At 38.2% G+C, this 19,483-nt stretch overlaps 2 protein-coding genes across 6 annotated transcripts in view; both read left to right on the top strand.

The window, feature by feature from the left end:
• The first annotated feature begins 357 nt into the window (after positions 1-357).
• Positions 358-8,018, top strand: vps72a (vacuolar protein sorting 72 homolog a). The gene is made up of 6 exons (XM_042507161.2): positions 358-749; positions 3,011-3,163; positions 3,624-3,744; positions 4,269-4,445; positions 6,114-6,258; positions 6,381-8,018. The coding sequence occupies exons 1-6, from the start codon at positions 633-635 to the stop codon at positions 6,769-6,771; spliced, it is 1,104 nt and encodes a 367-aa protein (XP_042363095.1). The 5' UTR covers positions 358-632; the 3' UTR covers positions 6,772-8,018.
• Positions 8,019-17,372: 9,354 nt separating this feature from the next.
• The window catches only part of syngap1a (synaptic Ras GTPase activating protein 1a), a 55,744-nt gene continuing 53,633 nt past the window's right edge, over positions 17,373-19,483 (top strand). For 2 of the 5 annotated variants that reach the window (XM_088090283.1, XM_042507109.2), the window contains exon 1: positions 17,373-18,668. The gene's annotated coding sequence lies outside the window, so the exon portion shown is untranslated. The remainder of the gene's footprint in view (positions 18,669-19,483) is intronic. The other 3 variants (XM_042507110.2, XM_088090284.1, XM_088090282.1) reach the window with 3 other exon arrangements.

Here is a 19,483-nt window from a genome sequence, read left to right as displayed (position 1 = left end):
TGAAAAATACTTTTCTTAGCCCACCAAAATCACATTTGTTATCAATATCGGGACGAATATCTCTAACACAAGCTTAACTGAATAAATTCTGTGTAATATCTTGAAGGACACTTTCTTAAGTTTCTTATAGCCTGCATAGTATTTATCACAGATTCTCTGTGCTTTCTCCCATTACAGATCATTAAATAAAGAGGACCAAAAACATCCAGATGAAGGGAAAGTAACATCACTTATTGTGTTTCTAATGTTTTTAAGAGCACTCTTCTTTAAGTATATTAGTTCCACCAATATTAATATTTTGTAAATATTAAGTTAAGCGCAGTTTTATTTTGGAAATAACGCCCTCCCTCAGCACCGGAAGTACATCAGCTGCTCGCGACAGAAAGCGACGGCAGGGTTAGCTGTGCACTTGCCTGTGCTTGTTAAGAACATTTTAATCACATTAGTGTGCATTTTAAGCGTACTCACATCTGAAATAAATATGGGTACGACCAGATAACTGTGAAAACTCGCCAAGTAACGACGAGGCAAAAGAGAAAAAAGCGAAAAACAGCCTTTAAACTGATAAGTTAGCACAGCGTTAGCTAGCTAAGTACCCAAACGTTAGTTAGCATTGTTTAGATATTTAAGCCATGACTCTCGCAGTTGACCGGGAACCCAGAAAGACTGCGGGAAACCGCATGTCTAAATTACTGGATGCAGAAGAGGAGGACGAATTCTACAAAACCACATATGGAGGCTTCAATGATGTGAGTTACCAAATTGATAGCTACGGAGCGAGCTAACAAGCTAGCTTGAAGTTAGCTTCTTGCTAGCTGAGTTGGTCTCTTGAACAGATCGATATAATTAAGTGATTTGTTTTCATTACAGCCCAAACGGGACACATGTTTTATATTGAATAACACGAGGCTGTAACGTTATCTGATTTTTATTACGTTCGTAATTATTTTTCCTTTATATTACTCATTCAGAAAATGGTGGCCGTAGCCTTGACTTAAAAAAACTTTGATTTAAAAAATTAAAAAAAAAAACAAAAAACACCACGATATTTCAGTGGCCACATAGCCCTGCGGCACAATTCATCATTGATGTTGTCGTGTACAAAACGTTACCTCTACACGTTTCTTGAGTAATGCTTCACGTTTTTCGCGAAATATCATATGCTTAAGCTTGGACTTGTTATATTGATTGCTCAATTTAACAGCGTAATCAGTCCTAGTAACAGGCAGCCAATAAGCCCAAATTATTTAGTTGTAATGCGAGGGGACCCAGAAATACCACCAAAGTGATTTTAATTAGAAACAATTCTGTAGACACACACAATGGACTAACTCTCTGCACCGAGCATTTACTTGGGAGAAACATAATATTGATTTATGGGTTAATATGTTGCATGCATTATTTTCAGGTAAATACATACTGAAGGGAAGGTAGCTATCGTGTCGATGTGTCCATATTAATCTTCTCTGGGAAAAAATAGAATCATCTCAGTGTAATGCTGTATAATTCAACGTCAGCACACACTGCAGTTCTGCTGATTTGACAATAAAGTTGAATCAATGCCTGTCTTGAACAGTTTCCAAGAATTTATCTTTGTAAATTTTTTTGCAGGGCTGTTGTTTTATTTACAGCAAGGTTTACCTAAAAGATTTGCAAATGTGTGTATTCATGTACATCTTTGCAGTGGTTGATTTTTTAGCGATTAGTGTTAAATTGACTGTGCTCCTGCCATCATCTCTGCAGTTCATGCCACAGATATTGAAGAAGAACATGGGCTTTGCAGAAGTTGCCTCTTAGATTGTAGGTTTTGAGGAATGATACAAATGTTGTCTTCTCAAAGCCATAGTAACTCCCCAAAAAAAACAAGCTCAAAGATGCAATCAATTATTATCCACCAACATGGAAAGGGCACACCAAAGGATGAGTCTACAAAGCATGACTTTACCTAAGGCTTGCAGCATCTCTGGTCATCAAAACCACCGTGCCAATGTGATTCATCAGAACCGTGACCGCGACTCCAACATTTTCTTGGCCCAGTCTATCTTAACAGCTGACAAATTTGTGAAGGCCGAATGAGAGTGCCAGGCTTTCCTGCATCACACTCAAAGAGAGACGAAAGGAAAATAAGGCCTCAGGCTGTATTATGTGTCAGGACATTACATGCTAATATTTGATATTGCAGCTTAACTTAATGTAAGGCTTACATTTTAAGATACTGAGTCATATGCTCAGTTTACAGTCCAGGTAATAATCTTCAAACAGCTGCTGGTTCACGGGTCAACTTGTGTAGGGGGATTTGGCAGCGGCTTTTCTGACAGCTCTGATGTTAGCTGAGGCTGAGGCTGACAAGACTAACTAGATTTAAAAAAAAAAAAAAAAACATCCTGAGATGCCTCAGTCGTCTCTGTGATGAAACAGTATGATCATGCCTGTGCACATACTTAATTTTGAAGGCCAGTGTGTCTTAAAATGTCTGTTTCAGTTTCTTTCCTCTGTGTACTTAGTATTTAAGAACTGGTTATTTTTCTTCATTTCTCTGTTGTCTCACCCTGCTTTGAAAACCCATCAGATTTACAGGAATTAAAAAATGCTGATTGGAATTTGGCTTGAAATAACCAACTTTTGATTTTGTGAATGTGTGTTCCTGTACATAAGGTTTTGGTATTATTTTGTCTACCTCTTGTAAATACACTATCATGAGCCTGCTTGCTGTATCACCTTGAGATTTGCTCAGTGTCAACACAAACACATAGAGTGAGCCGCCTCTCTGTGCGTGTTTGTGTTGTAGATATGGGAGTGAGTATCTGAATTAAAAATAAACCTGCTTGTTGTACGGGAGAGATTGTCCCTCACAAAATCTTGTAACTTAATCGTGCCTCGCCAAGCACACATGCAGATCAAACAGTACTCAACACCAGTCTGATTAGCTTTAAATGGTGTTTCGTGGATGTTGTTGCTTGTGTGAGGGTTGTTGTTTGTTACTAAGGTATACCCGTTTGGGTCTTTTCAGGAATCAGGAGATGACGAGTATCATGGAGAGCATTCGGACACAGAGGATGAGGTGGACAGCGACTTTGACATCGATGAGGGCGACGAGCCAGACAGCGACCAGGAGGAGGATGCACCTCGGAGGAAAAGTCGAGTTGTTACCAAAGCATACAAGGTAACGACAATCATTCCAGGTGTTAATAGATTTGTAGTTTCTGCATCGAAGAGTTAATTTAATAGTCTTTATTAGATAGATAGTTAATTATTTATTCAAGAATGTAAAACAAACAGAAAAAAAATGGCAATAACAAAAATTAATGACAACCAGTACTCAATGAATAGATTCAAACAAGCAACAACATATTGCAACTTACATGCTCGAGAAAGAGTAGGAGGAAGTATAACCTTATTGATACCTACCCCTTCTCAGCTAATCAGTTTATTAATTTGTGAACTCCATTTGGTCTACGTTCATCTCTGAGAGACATTTTTCATTGAGATTGCAGCACATAATGATGTGTTGTTGTGAAGTACAAGTACTTTTGGTGATAGCTTCACAACATGAACATGGAAAATGTATACATGAATGAAACAGATGTGCAGTTATTAAGCTGTTTGTCTTCGTTTTATCCAAGGAACCGATAAAGGTGGCAAAACCCAAACCCAAAAGACCCTCCGAGGAGCAGAAGAAGACTGAGAAGGTTAAAGTGGAGCTCAAAAGGAGGATTCCACAAGAATTCCAAGATTTTGGAGAAAGTAAGATTTCTACAAATCTCCCAAAAATGCCCACACACTGTTTTCAGATACCATCACATAAATGATTTACTTCACTTACACTGTTTTTAGAAAAGAGGTAGGACTTCATTAATGGGATTCTCAGTTGAGTGCTAAACCCAAAATCCAGTGAGCATAATCCAAAAAAAATGATAATACAGTACAGCACATTTCAAGTCTTCAAGTCAAGGAGGACAAAATCCTCAAAGTTCACTTATTTTAATCACATGACTACAAAAAATGCTCACACTTTTTGGCTAATTGTGCCAAATAAATAAGTGAAACGTAAGTATTTTGTCCTCCTTGACTTAAAGACTCGATATGTGCTACCTTTTCAAATGTTTTGAATAACTTCACTTAAACTGTTGACAACACATAAACCCTCATTTCATAAACGCATGATGATTACATCACAACTGCATTGGAGGGCAGGTTTTTGGACATAAGAATAATATTTAAACAATATTTATCATTTTTTTAAACTGTATTGCTTGATCATTCACTAGCTCGAAAGTCTGTGCGACAGTCCACCAGTGAACATACCCGAAAGACCAATCTGCGCTTGCAAGAGCGCCAGGATGCCCCCCGGAGACGGAGAGGTGCTCATCGTGACCGGCCCCTTACGCAGGAAGAGCTGCTGGCTGAGGCGAAAATAACAGCTGAGATCAACATAAGATCTTTAGGTAAAAATACATAAGAACAAGTTGCTGAAATGCTGAGAGTTTTGGTTTGAAATGTCTTTAGTAGACTGTTGTGACATGTACTATTGCCAAGTTTCAGTATATACAGTAATGTGTTACAGTGATGACTAATCACAGTGTGATTTTTGTGATTTTTACATGGCTCCCTTTAAATAAGCTATATAACTATTTCATAGGTTTTAATCATAAAAATAGGAAAAGTCACACAAATATCATTTTTGAGACAGAAAATAAATGACATCAAACATATTAAGAATATATTTTATTTATTATGTACCAGCTGAATTAGTTCCCAGGTTCCTAAAAATTACAGCGTATTGGGTGATATTTCCTCTTAACAGACATAAGGTCTGATGTAGTCCATAACCTCTCCAACAAGACTATATGAGACACAAATGGTGTGTCAGTTGTCGGGCCGTGCCGAATAGTTTGAAGCTTCAAAGCTTAATTCATAATGTTGATATTCCAATTCTAAATCAACATTTGAATGCTGCACAGCCTTTTTGTTATGTTTATTCATTTTGTATTTCGTGTTGTTGTCATGATGTTGGTGTTGAATAGTTTTGTCACTGTTCTGTCTTTTCCTTTACAGCAAAAGGAAAAAAATCCAGGGCCCTCATTTATCAACAGTGCGAAAAAACATGTTTACATGGATTTTAAAGGGATGTGTCCTTTCCAAATGTAGTCAATATGAGGCGTCTCTGAATGCAAATGACCCTGAACTTGACGAGCATGGTTGTTAAGCATAAGCGGAATTTATCAACACTAATTACACACTGATGTACATACGACCAGTGTGTGCACTTTGATAAATATGAAAATTTTTTTTGTACTCATACACATACATTTTATTCATAAGACAGAATTCAGAACTCTTTCTTCACACTGTTGATAAATGAGGGCCCATGGGTGGCTGTGTAGGACTGTGCTGAGTTGTTTGACCCAAACATTTTTCAGGGCATTGTGATGTCTAAAAGTCAAATTTTGTCAGAAATTTTTTCCTAAACCTTTTATTTGATAAATTATTCTGTTTCATTTTATATTTGCTGGTGTTTAGCCTGGTCAAAAAACTGCATTCTCATCCTCTTGCCACACACACAGTGAGGCATACACCTGAAATAATGGTGCAATAACAGAACTCTCAGCACCACCATGAATTACATTTAATCATCCAGATAAGCTGATTAATAAAAATGGACTAACTAATTTAACGCAATGAATCGCTCTATTCAAGCTAAGGATTATGTTAGAGGATTTTTAATGTATTTTTTAGGGTGATTCACAGCTTCATTCAAAAACCTCAATAGAAACTTCTAATGTTGAAAAATGGCATTTGGTACAGCTCAAATTTGCGTGCATAAATAGACACTTGGTTAATTTTGTTTTGAACAGATGTCACAAGCTTTATTCAGAATCAGAATATATGTGAATCAATGTCGCCCATCTGTTTGCCAAGGAGATCCACAGAATCATAATAAATATTGTGTAATGATTCATTTTACTAGTGATTGTGCTTACCAAATGATTAATATATGTGAAACTGTCACTTAACCTTGAATTTGTCTCAAGTTGTCTGAGATCTCAAGTTTTTCTCAGTGACAATACATGCAAAATATGGATTCCCAGATTTATTTGACTTTCTGTGTGTAGAGAACTATGAACGCCTGGAAGCGGACAAGAAGAAACAAGTCCACAAGAAGCGGCGTTTTGAGGGACCAACCATCCGCTACCATTCGGTCCTGATGCCACTTGTCTCTCACTCAGTCCTAAAAGAAGAAAATGTGGACGTCGAAGGGTACGCACTGCCGCTTGAGGAGAAAACACTTGCTGTAATACAGGCATACTTTACATCGACCAACAGATTGTTTTATATTTGTGTCAAATGAGTATTTTCTGTCACTTTCCCGTTTTCTAAAGGTTGGATCAGGACGTCCCTCAAACAGCACCACAAAATCCCATCACACCGTCTCAGCAGCCTGCTGGAGGCCTGTGCTCCCGTACCTATATAACCTTCAGTGAGGACGAAGCTTTCGAGGCGGCCTTTCCACACAGCGCCCAGACTAGTCCTCAGCTGCCCATTCAGGAGGTTTGTCCTGTCACCCACAAAGCCGCACTGTACCGAGACCCGGTCACTGACATACCTTACGCTAACACACGAGCCTTTCGCATTATCAGAGAAGCGTACCGTAAATACGTGGCGGCTCATGGATTTCCAAACACTTCGGGTGTGGTGACGGGACTTGACTCATCAGCAACGAAAGGTTCACGCCAGAAAATGGTTGTCAAGCAGACTGCTATGGCGACATAGATTAGTTTAAAGAAATGATTTTTGAAATAGGTTTGTGTTTTTGTTTATTTTAAAATGTGATAGTTCAGCTAGAGTGACTTGAATGGGAGACATGAGGAACAACCACAACCATACTGTCCAACATTTTGGAATAAATACCATTTCTTCACACAACTATCTCCATTCATACAAAAACCCTTGGCACCAGAGAATTCTTGGGAATGTTGCAGACGTTTTGGGATTCAGCAGTCACTGTTACTAATATGATACAGTCGTTCAAGCAATTGAAGGCAAACACAAACATTTTCAGTAATAAGATTACACAAAGTTAAAGAACTTAGCAAAAAACAAGCATCACCACAACCAAATTTATCAGTGCATTTCCTTAAACTGCAAAAAAAAGGTTTTACTAGTGAAGTCTTTGTGCACAGAAATTTATTGTGTACATAAAGGAATACTTAATTCAAAAATTACCATTTGTTAAGCAATTAGTCACAATGTGTTACCTCGAATTAAAAAGTTTGATGTCTCCCGTTGTCTTCGTGGATAATGGCGAACATATTGATTTATTGATTGATTTGGGACTGCGTTTAACAAAAGCAGAACCGTAGCAAAACATCTGTTTACAAACTCTCACACTCATACATAATAATCCAGTTCGCATTTATCCAGTCATTTGCTCAGAACTTCACAAAAACATGCATTTTATCTAAAAAAAAAAAAAAAAAATCTTAGTATGTGAGACTCACTTTTAATAGAACATGGATAAGTTTCACTGTCAGTTCAGTTTTAAATAATAAAGTTTCAGCTAAAATGCATATGTCTGGGAAGTATTTATCATAAATAAATGATAAATTTGATAAATGAGACGTCGATTATACTGCATGAGTTGTGTGAACGGATGTCTTGATATAGACTAGTTTTGCTGCTGTTAATGTGGTCCCCTGTGAGTCAATATGTTTGCTATTTTCAGTGGAGGCAAGAGGAAGAATTCTCACAGATTTAAGGTAATATGGCACAACTTATTGATATACAAATGGTCATTTTGTGGGTGAAGTATTCCTTTGAACATGCTGACAAAATACAGGTTGAGTGGATGAAAAACTAAAGATTGGTTTTGGAAGCAAAGTAGGTCTCCATTTGTTCGGCAGCTTTTGATTTTTTTTCTTTTTCCTTCAATGCCTTTCTTTTTTACTGTCAATATATTTGGTTTCACCAAATGTGCATATTTCTCAACAAAAATAAACATTTTAAACTTATATAATTAAGATTTACTATTCCAGTGAACTCTATTCTATCACATTTCATCAGGAAACACTGAAACAACAGCTACACAGTCAGTCTCAGTCTTACCAGTCTTACCTGTCGAGATTTTGTTAATTAAATGGTATTAATCTGCAGTCATGATTTACAGCCTTTATCATCATCATCCCATCCATCATCATATTAAAGTTTATTCCATCTGTGATGCCCTTCACAATTTCACATCCTTTCTGAATCTACCCAGACAGTGAGATTTTTGTGTCATTAGAAGTTGTTTAACCTTGGTTTATCCAGCAGACAAATGACTACATTTTTGATTTGTTTTTTAAAAAACCTTAATTTTTCATTCAGTCGAATGCCATTACTGAAATCACATGAGATTTTTGGGGAAAACTGGGCCCAGGAGTTTAATTTATTGTGACAGTTTGAATTGATCAAAGCTGTAATTCCTCCCTGCTCACGCTCATTAGCTTAACAGAACAACAAGGATTTCAATTTGAAAAGCCTTGTATGACTTCTTATTGACAGAAAATCTGGTTCTTCCACTTTTGATGCTCTTATTCCTTCTTTTTTAACATTTAGTCTCAAATTTTGTCACAGACATGACAGGACATCTGAATAATGCCAGTCACATAAATCGCATAACAGAATCTAAGTAAGCCAGACGGATGATTTACAGGCATTTTGAATTTATCTGAGCCGGCCGCAAAGCCATTATAAAAGGTGTTATTTTTGTTCCTGGTAAATAACAGAAAATTATTTAAGCTCCAGTCTCGAGTGTCACAGCAAACAATACTGCTGTGTTGATCCCTCTAGGACTTTAAATTATGTGTCCTGTATTTATTCTCTCAGGGTACAATCACAGAGCAGCAGAGTCACCATGAACACCACTGAGTGCTTGGCTAGCGCGGCACCTTTGACCCCTCGCACACTGAGCAAGAATCTCTCCCCGGCACTGCGTCCAGTAGCTTTCGGATATCATGACTGGTCAATGTTACATAAAAATCCACTGAGGAACAAAAGTAATGTAAACTTTGAGTCACCCAGAGTTCAAGGGTAAAATCACACTCTTGAAATACAATGAGTAGCTTCCACTTTAATTCCATAATTAGTTTGTTTTTCTGCCGCAATATGACAGTTTAGACTTTCACACTTCAGCCAGGAACGTGATCGATGATGGTGATGGCGTCATGGCTGACTGGTGGAGCCAACGTTGAGTTCCTTTGGAGTTTCAGGTACAAATCCTGCGGAATCTGTCTACATGTCAGTTTAGCCCTCAGCAGATGGTTCAGGCAGAATTTTTACCTTTTGAAGGAAAGCTCCCAAAATTCAGATTTGAGGTTGCTGCCAAAAGAATCATGTTGCACTCAAGCAGATTTTCTCCTGCTGCTCCTGTAATGTCCTGATGATGTTGAGCAGAGCGTCTCGCGAGGCAGTTTACCACGTCTTTGTTCTGTGTTACAAGAAACCAGACTGTTGATGCAAAAAAGCTCAAGCTTCATTTGATGTTCTCTTCTTTGATTAAGGAAAAAAAAAAAGAAGCGTTTTGCATGATTTCATGATCTCAAGCCCCTGACCTCTGCTAACTCAGGTTGTTTTGTTGGTTGATCGTCAAAAAAGCTCACAGGAAAAGAAAATTCAAGTAGAGCAATATCATCCAGAAAGAACCGACCAAGACTGATAAATTTAAAGGTGAAATGATTATGGATCAATTAGTCTATTGGCAGAAATGAAACGGGCAACAACGTTGATAATCATATATTTTTTCATATTTTTTAATGGAAGTACAGTACACAGCATCAAAATCACATCTTTATTTAAATAATAATGATTAATAATGTATGTATTTTTTAAAATTTACAGTTCTCATTTCCTGCTCCCATAAGTCTTTAGGGTTCTTTGTTGTGTGTTCTAATAATATGATAAATATTAGAGATGAGTCTTTTTAATCAATAGTGTTTTTAAGTACCCCCCCAAAAAACAAAACAAAACAACACAAAAAATAAACTAACAAAGTGACAGACTGATTTCTTGAAAATGAAGATTTGCTGCTTTTCTTCATTCTCTTGCATAAAAATTGAGTTCAATTGTAATTCACTATTTTTAGTCTTTAAAGACCACACAATTGCCTGAAAAATATTTTTTTATTAATTCTTTTGTTTTTGATTAGTCATTTAATGCCAAATGTTTCGTGCTTGCAACCCATAAATTGTGATTATTTTTGGCTTTAGTAGAACAAAGTGGGAAGTTCCCACTTTGCCAGAGGGGTGGAGCCGGTCAGCGATATACATGAGAGTACACAGGGCTCTAAAAGACAGCATCAGTACTTAAAAATCAATACAAAATTTAATAGGATGCCAATGAAGTGATGATTATATGGTTTTTAAGTGTGATCTCTTGTTACTTATAGCTAAGAGCCAAGCAGCTGCATTTTAGACAGTTTAAAGATTTTTTTTAAGTATGATTTGTACAGTTTAAAAGAGCATTACAAAAATCTGAACAAAAAAGAAAGAAATGTGAAAATAATCACCTACATTTAATTTTGGATTTTAGGAACTTATGACAATCTCTGGCAATCGATTCTGAGGAAAGTAATTGGCAGATTAATCAATGATGAATATAATCTTTTGTTTGAGTTTTGGTAAGATTTATCTCCTCCATGACAAAATCCTCTCTAAAGTTGCGTAAGCTTTGTGTTGGATGTGTTAATGTATAGCCAACACATCTCTGATGAGAACCTTTTCAAATACTGTCATGTTATGACACAGATCTACAAAAAGGAATAAGTTAATAAACCATTATACAGCAGTCACTTATACAGCTATAAACATTGGTTTTATAGTATTTCACTGACGTCTTAAGAATATTTCCAGTATTTCCAATATTTCTATGTAATAGTATATTAATAGTAATAGTAAAGTAATAATAAACATAATCTTTACGTGAAATTCATCTTATAGCGTTAAAGTGTTGAGGCCATTGTTCCTGTAACAAACCAGGCTGGTCAATTGACACCAGGGATTTAGATCAAATCTATTTCCCTTTTTTGGCAATTGGATTGTGTCTGACATGATATGAACATGGTGAAGTTGAGATTTAAGTCAGGTTGGTTATCAGAAGTTTTCCCGGTGGGCCGTCCAATGGTCGACCTTGTTCTGCATTTGTCAAAGGCTCGGTTGACAGTGACAGACTGATTGTACTGTGTATTAATCATGACAGTCTGCCAAACAAATTAACATCGAAAGACAGACGACCAGACAAAGAAAATCCCTCCCCCTCAGACTGACGTGACCAAACACCACAAATTGATTCTCTTTTTTGGTAGCAGAATGAACAAGTATTAGTTATTCTAACAGCAGCCATAGTGTGCTGCTTTGGCAGTTAAACAAGCAGTTTTGAGACAACAAAATTAGTCTAGAACTGGATGAAAGGCCCGTAGAAGGATGGCTAAAAAAAGGACCTGTGGGCGTAAAGCAAAGGCACATTGTCTCAAATAATAATAATAGCTTTTTTATGGTTAAGATATATCATTTAGCACATATTTGTGCAATATCAACAACACATTGTTGTCATGTTCTTCCACAGTAACGCCCCAAGTCGAACTGTATTCAGCCTATTCTTCACTTTATAAGGGGACAGATTTCAAAGAACATGTTGCACAAAACCATGTCTAAAGGATTTGAATTGTTATGGTGTCACTTTACACCAGCAGCAACAGCAGGGGCTAGATTGGAGAAAAGGCATCTATTTTATCATGCCTTTTCAATTCTATCAATTCTTGTTCTTTGAAAGCAACTGCTGCCCACACACTGTGCCACTTGCTTTAGCGAAGAAGGAAAAAGAAAGACCGCATTAATTCAAAAATAACAAGTTATCCCTTAAAGCGATGATGATGAATTCAGTGTCGGGCTAAAGCCAGCATCTCTGGTGGATAGACGGATGTAACGTATGCCGTCAAAATATTTAGCCACTAGTGTTTTAGAAGCATGACATTGAAAGCATTTCTCATGTCATCTGCAACAACAGAATACTGAAAGCGTTGTCTCCCACATACTGCACAGTGTATATGGTACCAATTGAACAGTTTTCAGAATCGGAAGAGAGGGAACTGCATTATCACTCGTTCTAGTGTGGTAGTTGCCATGGAGACGAGTGTAGGTGGTGTACTGTGCTGTACTCTGTGCTGTACTTCTTCCCTTGTCCTCTCCCCTCTTCTGTTGCCCACCCTCTCTGTTCTGCTATCTGCAACATCCGCGCAACTTTCATTCCTTCACATTTACTCAAATCCTCCTGCTCCGTTTGGACTCTGCAGGATTTGCATTGAGCACATTTTCAGTTTGAAACCACACTTGCATTAAATGTGGTGGCTGTAATTAAGCCCCCCAAAAGCCGCAAACGGACAGAAAGTTAAATTGGGGTGAGAGCATTTAAGGCTCTTCTCTTTATGGATTTAAAAGGGTTTGCATGAGTGTCACATAATTCATGTTTTTTGGCATTATAGCAAGGTTGATTTAGCATTTTCTTCGTTTTCTATGACTGACGGCCTTTGCTCTGCTTAAATCCCTAAATTCCTTTCTGGATTTTGCTTTATTCCATAAATTTGTTTCCTGCTGACCATCCAAGTTCTTGTATATGCTTTGTCAATCGCTTCTTTTTGCAGACCAGCTATTCTTTTATCAGTTGCCATGGAGATGTATGTGTATCCGTGTGAGAGTGAGGGTTGAGGGTGAGTGAAAGAGTGGAGGGGATGTTTCATTTCTAGTTTACGGTTTCAGTGTATTTTTGAAGACTGCAGGTGGAGTCCAGTGTCCCGAGTTAGTCTTTGACATTCTGTAACACTGCTGCTGTTTGCATCTGCTAGTCACATCTTTTCTTGCCTCTTATAATTGTCTTTGCCCTTGTTCAGTGAAGCTGGATGACAATGTAAATCCCAACACATTTATAATATAGCCTGGTAAGAACATCCTGAGCTCAACACTCGGTTTTTGCTTTCTGTATTAGTCTGGACTCGCTGCTGAATTGTATATGACATTTACCTCGTCAACGACAATCCCTGTGAGGTCTTTGCGATACGCCGGCGTTGTCAGCATATTTTGCCATCTTTCATTCAGCAACTAGCTGCCTCATGATTGCTGAACACCAGCTGGCAGTGGCCTTGTTGTATTTAGAAGGTAGAAGGTAGACTTTGTTTAAAAAAATAACAATAATTTAAACAAATAATTAAATAAAGATCATTTAAACAAAGTTTAAACATTTAAATTACATTTGTCCTTGATCCTGTTACATCTTAGGAGTTGAGGGATGAGTTGATTAAAATCAGCAGCTACAATGAAGATTCCATCCGGTTGCTCAGACATGTTGTTTTTGATGGCATCATTAAATTCCGCCAGTGCATTTTTTGAAAGTCTGAATGTCCGAGGCATTGTGTACACCAATGAGCATGGTGTGATCCATGATAAATTTGATAAATTTGATAAATCAAGCTTTTGCTAAATCCAGTCGAAAAAACAGCGAGAAATGTCTTTTCGTTTGAGAAACTCTGCAAATGCAAACTTTTGTTCATGTTTAAATGTAAATAACTCAGTTTCTGCAATAACTTCACTTACCTTTGTGTTTACTCTACTAATGTTAACATTAGCACTCGTTGCCAAGGCAACAAGCCCTGCCTTTACTGTTCTGCAAGCAGCGGCCTGCATTTTACATCATCAACTACAACACGGTCTAAGATTGGCTCCAATTTGATTTAAGTTTTGGAAATAGAATAAAGAGCCTTTACTGTCACTGTACAAGTACAACAAAATTTGAAAGTGCTGCTTCTGAAACAGTGCAAGTATTAAAAATATAAACAACGTCACAAACCAAAAAACAGAGGCACACAAAATAAAGGGCTAATAAATACTTAAAAGTGGGGTATAAATGACTTATTATTACATAGAAAAAAAGTGTTTGGGGTAGCAGCATGTCCAGACTGATAAAGACAGCAAAACAGAATGCCGAGCTTACGTTATCAGGATAGTCTAACCATAGTATTTTCATCGTAAGATTTTTTTTTAATATAATTATTTATTGTAGCAAAAACCTGAGCAACCTCCAATTTTTACCAGAAATATGAAAATATTATTTCAGTGACTCTAGTGTAACCAACATTTAAAATACAGCCATGTCAAATTCAGATGTCTCCTGTTTGTCAGTGTATTTTAACAAATCTAACTTTAATAATTCCTTTAGAGGGTTATTACCATGTAAGAAAAGGTTATCATTACTCACGTATCATTTTCTAACCATATTATATCCACCAGCCTCATCTTTGTGATATAGATATGGAAAAAATAACCCGGTCATACCTTCTTTAACAGGGATTCATGTAACACAGTCTTTGTATGCCCACGATATAATCTATGACACAATTAACAATTAGCAATACACATTTATGTAACATGTTTACATAGCAGGTATCAAAAGAGACATGCTTGAAAGCAGAACAATTACTGCACTTATATGGACACTTTGTTGGACTGTCTGGTATTTTTTTCAGTGACTGCAATAACAGTGATTACAGACTATTAAAATACAAATGAGTCATCTGCAGACCTTGACTGTTCCTGTGTATGTGCTAAAAACATCACTGAGCATCCTAAAGGATAGGTTCACATGCTTTCAAGACTGTCACATGGGCATTCTGTGGTAAAATTGATTAAAAATGTTTAAATTCAGCTGAATTTAATAATTTGTTTTCATACTAAAGACTGTAACTGAACCAGTACTGTACTGTATAGTGATACAGTAGGCAGGTGTAATTCAATTGCAAGAAAATAATTCTTCTAGCTGAAACTGCTCACAACAAGGTCTGTGGGTTATTATGAATGACTGGCTGGATTATGTTTTCGGAGAAGAAACAATTCTGTTAAGTTTTTCAAATGTTGATATCTCCAACACTCACACCAAAACAAACGAGACTGATAAATAGCACTACAGGCAAAATAAATAAATAAATAAATATATGTACCTTTGATTTTTATTTGAACTGCACCTTTAAAGGGACACTCCCTTGCTCTTATACCTGAGAATAAGTTTTCTTGTCATGAGAAATAATCCAGTTGTCACATTTTTTTCTGTGGCTTTGGTTGCAAGCTGTTCAAAGTTCGAGAAACTCACCTTGGAGACGTACTAGTGATGTCATCAGGGTTATCTTAATTTGGGCTGCGTTACACTGACATGAAGTTTTAAAGACATGCATTTGCCAGACATAGGAAGTCTAAAGACAGATGGTATTTGGCTGCATCATGGTATATGTAGGATCCAGTGCTTTTAAACCTTGATGCATATTAAGGAATACACTGTCTTCAGAACACAGCCCCCTCATTCATGCTACCGAGGTGAGCCCTGTGACACTGTGGGGGTTCCTTTACTGCATATATCTGTTACTCGAACTGGACTTGATCATATTTCATGGCTGATCAGTACCTTAAGAAATGTCCCCACCAGCACCGCCCCGTGTGTTTTTTTTTAAGGCAGGGCTGATAGTCTGAACGCCCACTAAAAGTCTGGACATCTCTCTCTCTGCTGCTTTGCTTTTGATCATTCTTTACAGCCAGCATGAATACAAATGATTAAAATGACCAATATCTCTTTCAATGTAAGGCATGTCAGTATTTTTTTAAGATGATGATCATTGAACAATGTGAACCTTCCCTTTAATCTCTTTATACTTTACTTAAATGCACTTTAGTGACTATTGTGTTTCAGCTATCCATGACCAGATTAGTGTGCTAGGGATATTGTGCCAATGCTGACAGATTACGAATTAACTTTAGAATATGCATCATATAAGCATAGTATCTGCTGAAATAAAAAAGATCCCGCAACTAGATTTCGATGCTCGTAGGGCCTCAAGATTGGGCATGAAAGCAAAATCCCTTATCATGCCTTTTGTGCATATTATATTCAAAAAGACAGCACAATTAAGTTACCACAAAGCAATTTCTACACAGTGAACTCGTGGCTCGTGGGAGGCCCTGGGGATCTTGTTACCAGAAATCTGTAGTGCCAATAACCAGCTGTCACACAGTAATTTTGTCCATCCTTTTTCCCAATTTGTTTTCATACACACCTTGCAGCTGCTGAGAACACTGTCTTATTAACATATTGCATGCATGAAATATTACTTGCATGCTCTGGTTTTACCTTAAAGCCCAGTTTAGACGAAAGATTTGTGACGACTTGAAACTGTTTTAGAACGCTGCAGAGAAATGTTGCAGCGATGTGAACTGGGCAGTCTCAGCTCGTCTCAAGCCGACTGATGGCGTCACCTGCAATTCAGCTTGTCAAATCGCAAGCGGCTGGTTTTAGATTGTAAGGCATGTCACCTGAAGCCAGTCTGTAGTAATCAAGTCACTTGGCCAAGTCAAAACCACCACAGATGGTGTGTTTACCTACTGTGACATTCTCCGTCTCTGTGCTCACAGTGTTTCTGTGCTCAGGTCACACACATATAACCTACACACTGACTGATTACTTTTTGGTGGTTATTTAAATTATTGTGGTGCATCTATACCATCTAAAACTCGGGCTTCTTTGTTTATGTTTTCACCGTGTCGTCACCACTACAAATGCATCTGTAGCCAGAATCTCATCATCACTATCCTCACCCGTATCTTAAGACGCTACATATGATATACTTAGCTACAGAATATGCCTGAAAAACTGGAAATCTGAACAGAAGCAGGGGGAGTTGATACCCTGTTGCATTTGTGTAAATGGGCAAATTTTTTCAATGTTGCATTATGCCGCATTGCAAATAGTTGCATGTTTCAACTCTCTGTCTGAAGTGGGCTTAGGCTATTGACAGAATCACAATGTTTATTTAAAATAACTTCTGGGTAGAAAATCTTCATATGAAAATGAGATCAGATATAAACAAATAATATATATATTACCAAATTTACACATCTCCTATATTGTTAGTGCGATGTCACAATAGTTTGGTCTTTATTAGGCATCTAAAAGGATAGTATTTTACATTTTCCCCCTCCAATAAAACCATAAAAAGTGGACATTTGCACTTTTTAAAAAAATTCAAAAAGGTACAAATTGGTGCATAAATATGTGTCCCCCGTAATGTTGAAACGTTACATACGCCCCTGTTTGAGATGCGCGAACTTGAGCCTTATTAAAAGTGCATCACCCCTAATGAAGGACTACACATTAAGCCCACTCTACATGTTCAATACGTAACTTAAATGAACTTTGTCATACTCCTTAAGCTCATCCCCATTGTAATTATTCAGCCAGTGGGCATCCGGCCCTCATCATTTGCTTTTATTTTTCAGCTGTTACAAACTCGAAAGATGGTACAGCGCAGGGCGGACTCGAGCTGCCTTTGGAGGCGTTGGTTTCTGTTTCTGTCTATCTTACGCACTATCTCCGCCCTCAAGGGACAGACTTCTCCGTTTACCGAGTACCTTTTTTTCCACGCACTGCCGTTAAATCTGAATCAGGTGTGACGGACTGCGCGAGCTCAGAGGACACAGCGTCAGTTTAGCCCCGGATTTCCCCACTCTTCGTTATGAATTTCTGGATTATGGGGACGTCGTTATGCCACGCAGGGTGAACTACAGACGCTTTCCAAGATTAAATCAGCCGAGCTAGAAGCGAGGAGCACGTCAAAAAATGTGCAGGAATCAGATGTTGCTCAGATGCTGCTGCACATCATCGGGATTTCGCCTGTAAATACCTCTGGGATGTTTATTTTTTTTATGCTTTTTGTGGTTTTAGTGCGCGCAATGTGCAGTGGGTTTGCGTGCTGCTCGGAGTTGGCATAGCCCACAGGCATCACCTTGGTAATTATCAGCGTTTTAATATCGGTAATCGGCGTGATTCGTGTGCAGCATGCAGTGGTTGTAACCATGCAGAAGCCGTGTTGTGTCGTTAATCTCTGTGGAGTGTTTTAAATGTAAATATAAATGATAAATGATGAACTAATTGGCTCAGTGGATCGTTAAACCAAACGCGCTAATAGGAGTTCGTATCTTTCTCTTAAAAACAAAGCGACGCGGGGGCTGTTTGAAGTCACATTTGCCCAGAACAAACAATTAAGATGACAAAAACCATCCTCAAAAGAGATTCTCTTTATTACCGACGAAGCTCCATTGGGATCACATCTCAGTTCTTGGATTGCAATAGAGTTGGAGGACAGGGAGCAGAGGAAGCAGAGAGGGAGGAGAAGCAGAGGAGAGCTGCTGAGCTGCACAACAGAGCCACTGCTGACAGGCAAGCTTCAGTGATGGACTGAGCTGAAGGTGACGGGACCCCCCTGTGACAGCCAGCTTTTTCTCAAGAGCCTTCACACTTGACTAAAGGGCATGTACGGACACACTGCAGCATAGGTGAGAACAAGAGCTGCCCACGCTGAACACATCAAAATTGGCCTAATGATTAAAACACAACTATCTCTCAAAGAGGACAGCACTGGCCTTTTATTTGGGAACTGTCTCTCAGGTCTGCACAAACTGATTCTACCTTTGTCCCAAAAAGCAAGTTAACCTGGAACCTCAGCCCCCTTCCCAAGTGCCCTGGAAACCCACCGGATTGTGTCTGCCACCACAGATGTAATTAAGTGGTCAAGATTTCTTCACCAGGAAGTCCCGTGTTTTTGGGTAAGTGTTGTTCACGAGGGCAGAAAGTAACCTGACACGCTCCAAATAATATCGACCCCATCTCACAGTGAAGTGTTCACCAAATGTTAGTGACAGCTGGCCCTGGAGAGGCGCACTGATGGAGGTGTTAAAGCTGGTCATTCACCTTCCAGCCTGAATATTATTCTGCAACACAGGCAGCAGGGTCAGCACCAGCTATTAATACTCAGCAGCTTTGCTCAGGTGTTCAGGGTCTTGCTGAGCACATGGAGGTGATGCATTGAAGGCCAGATGACCTCTGATGACAGTGATGAGTTCAGTGAAAGTGGGACATCAGCACACAGGTAGAAAATTTAAGATTTCTTTCCACCTGCTGCCTGTGAAACATGTTTTATTTGCTTTCTTGATAATTTTTTAAAAATTTTACCAGTTTTTAATGGAGACATTCTCTTGATAAAAATGCCATTTAGGGAATTTGGCACAAAAGTAAAATAAGCCACTGATGGGATTTGCTTGCTGCACCAGCAGGCCGTCGTCCTCTAGCACTGGCCAGATGGATGTCTGATAAGACAATTTATAGTTGGTTTACACCTATGAAGTTCTGATTATGCACCGTGTTTGGTGCAGGATATGAGGCCTTAAGTATCACATGTTGCACAGTACATGAGATACATTTTGCGCCACTAAATGTATGGTTTAGTCAAATAATGTTTATGTATTTTTTTTGGCATATGAAGCCAAACAAGTGCCATGAATGTGCATTTAAAGGTCCAGTGTGAATTTTAGGGACATAAATGGTGGGTTGTGGGTTCAATCTGTATGGGCTGCAAGTGACT

This window comes from Plectropomus leopardus, chromosome 17, assembly GCF_026936395.1.
Source record: "Plectropomus leopardus strain MGB_pleo_1.0 chromosome 17, ASM2693639v1, whole genome shotgun sequence".
Lineage (NCBI taxonomy): Eukaryota > Metazoa > Chordata > Actinopteri > Perciformes > Serranidae > Plectropomus > Plectropomus leopardus.
This window is presented reverse-complemented; position numbering and strand designations above follow the sequence as displayed.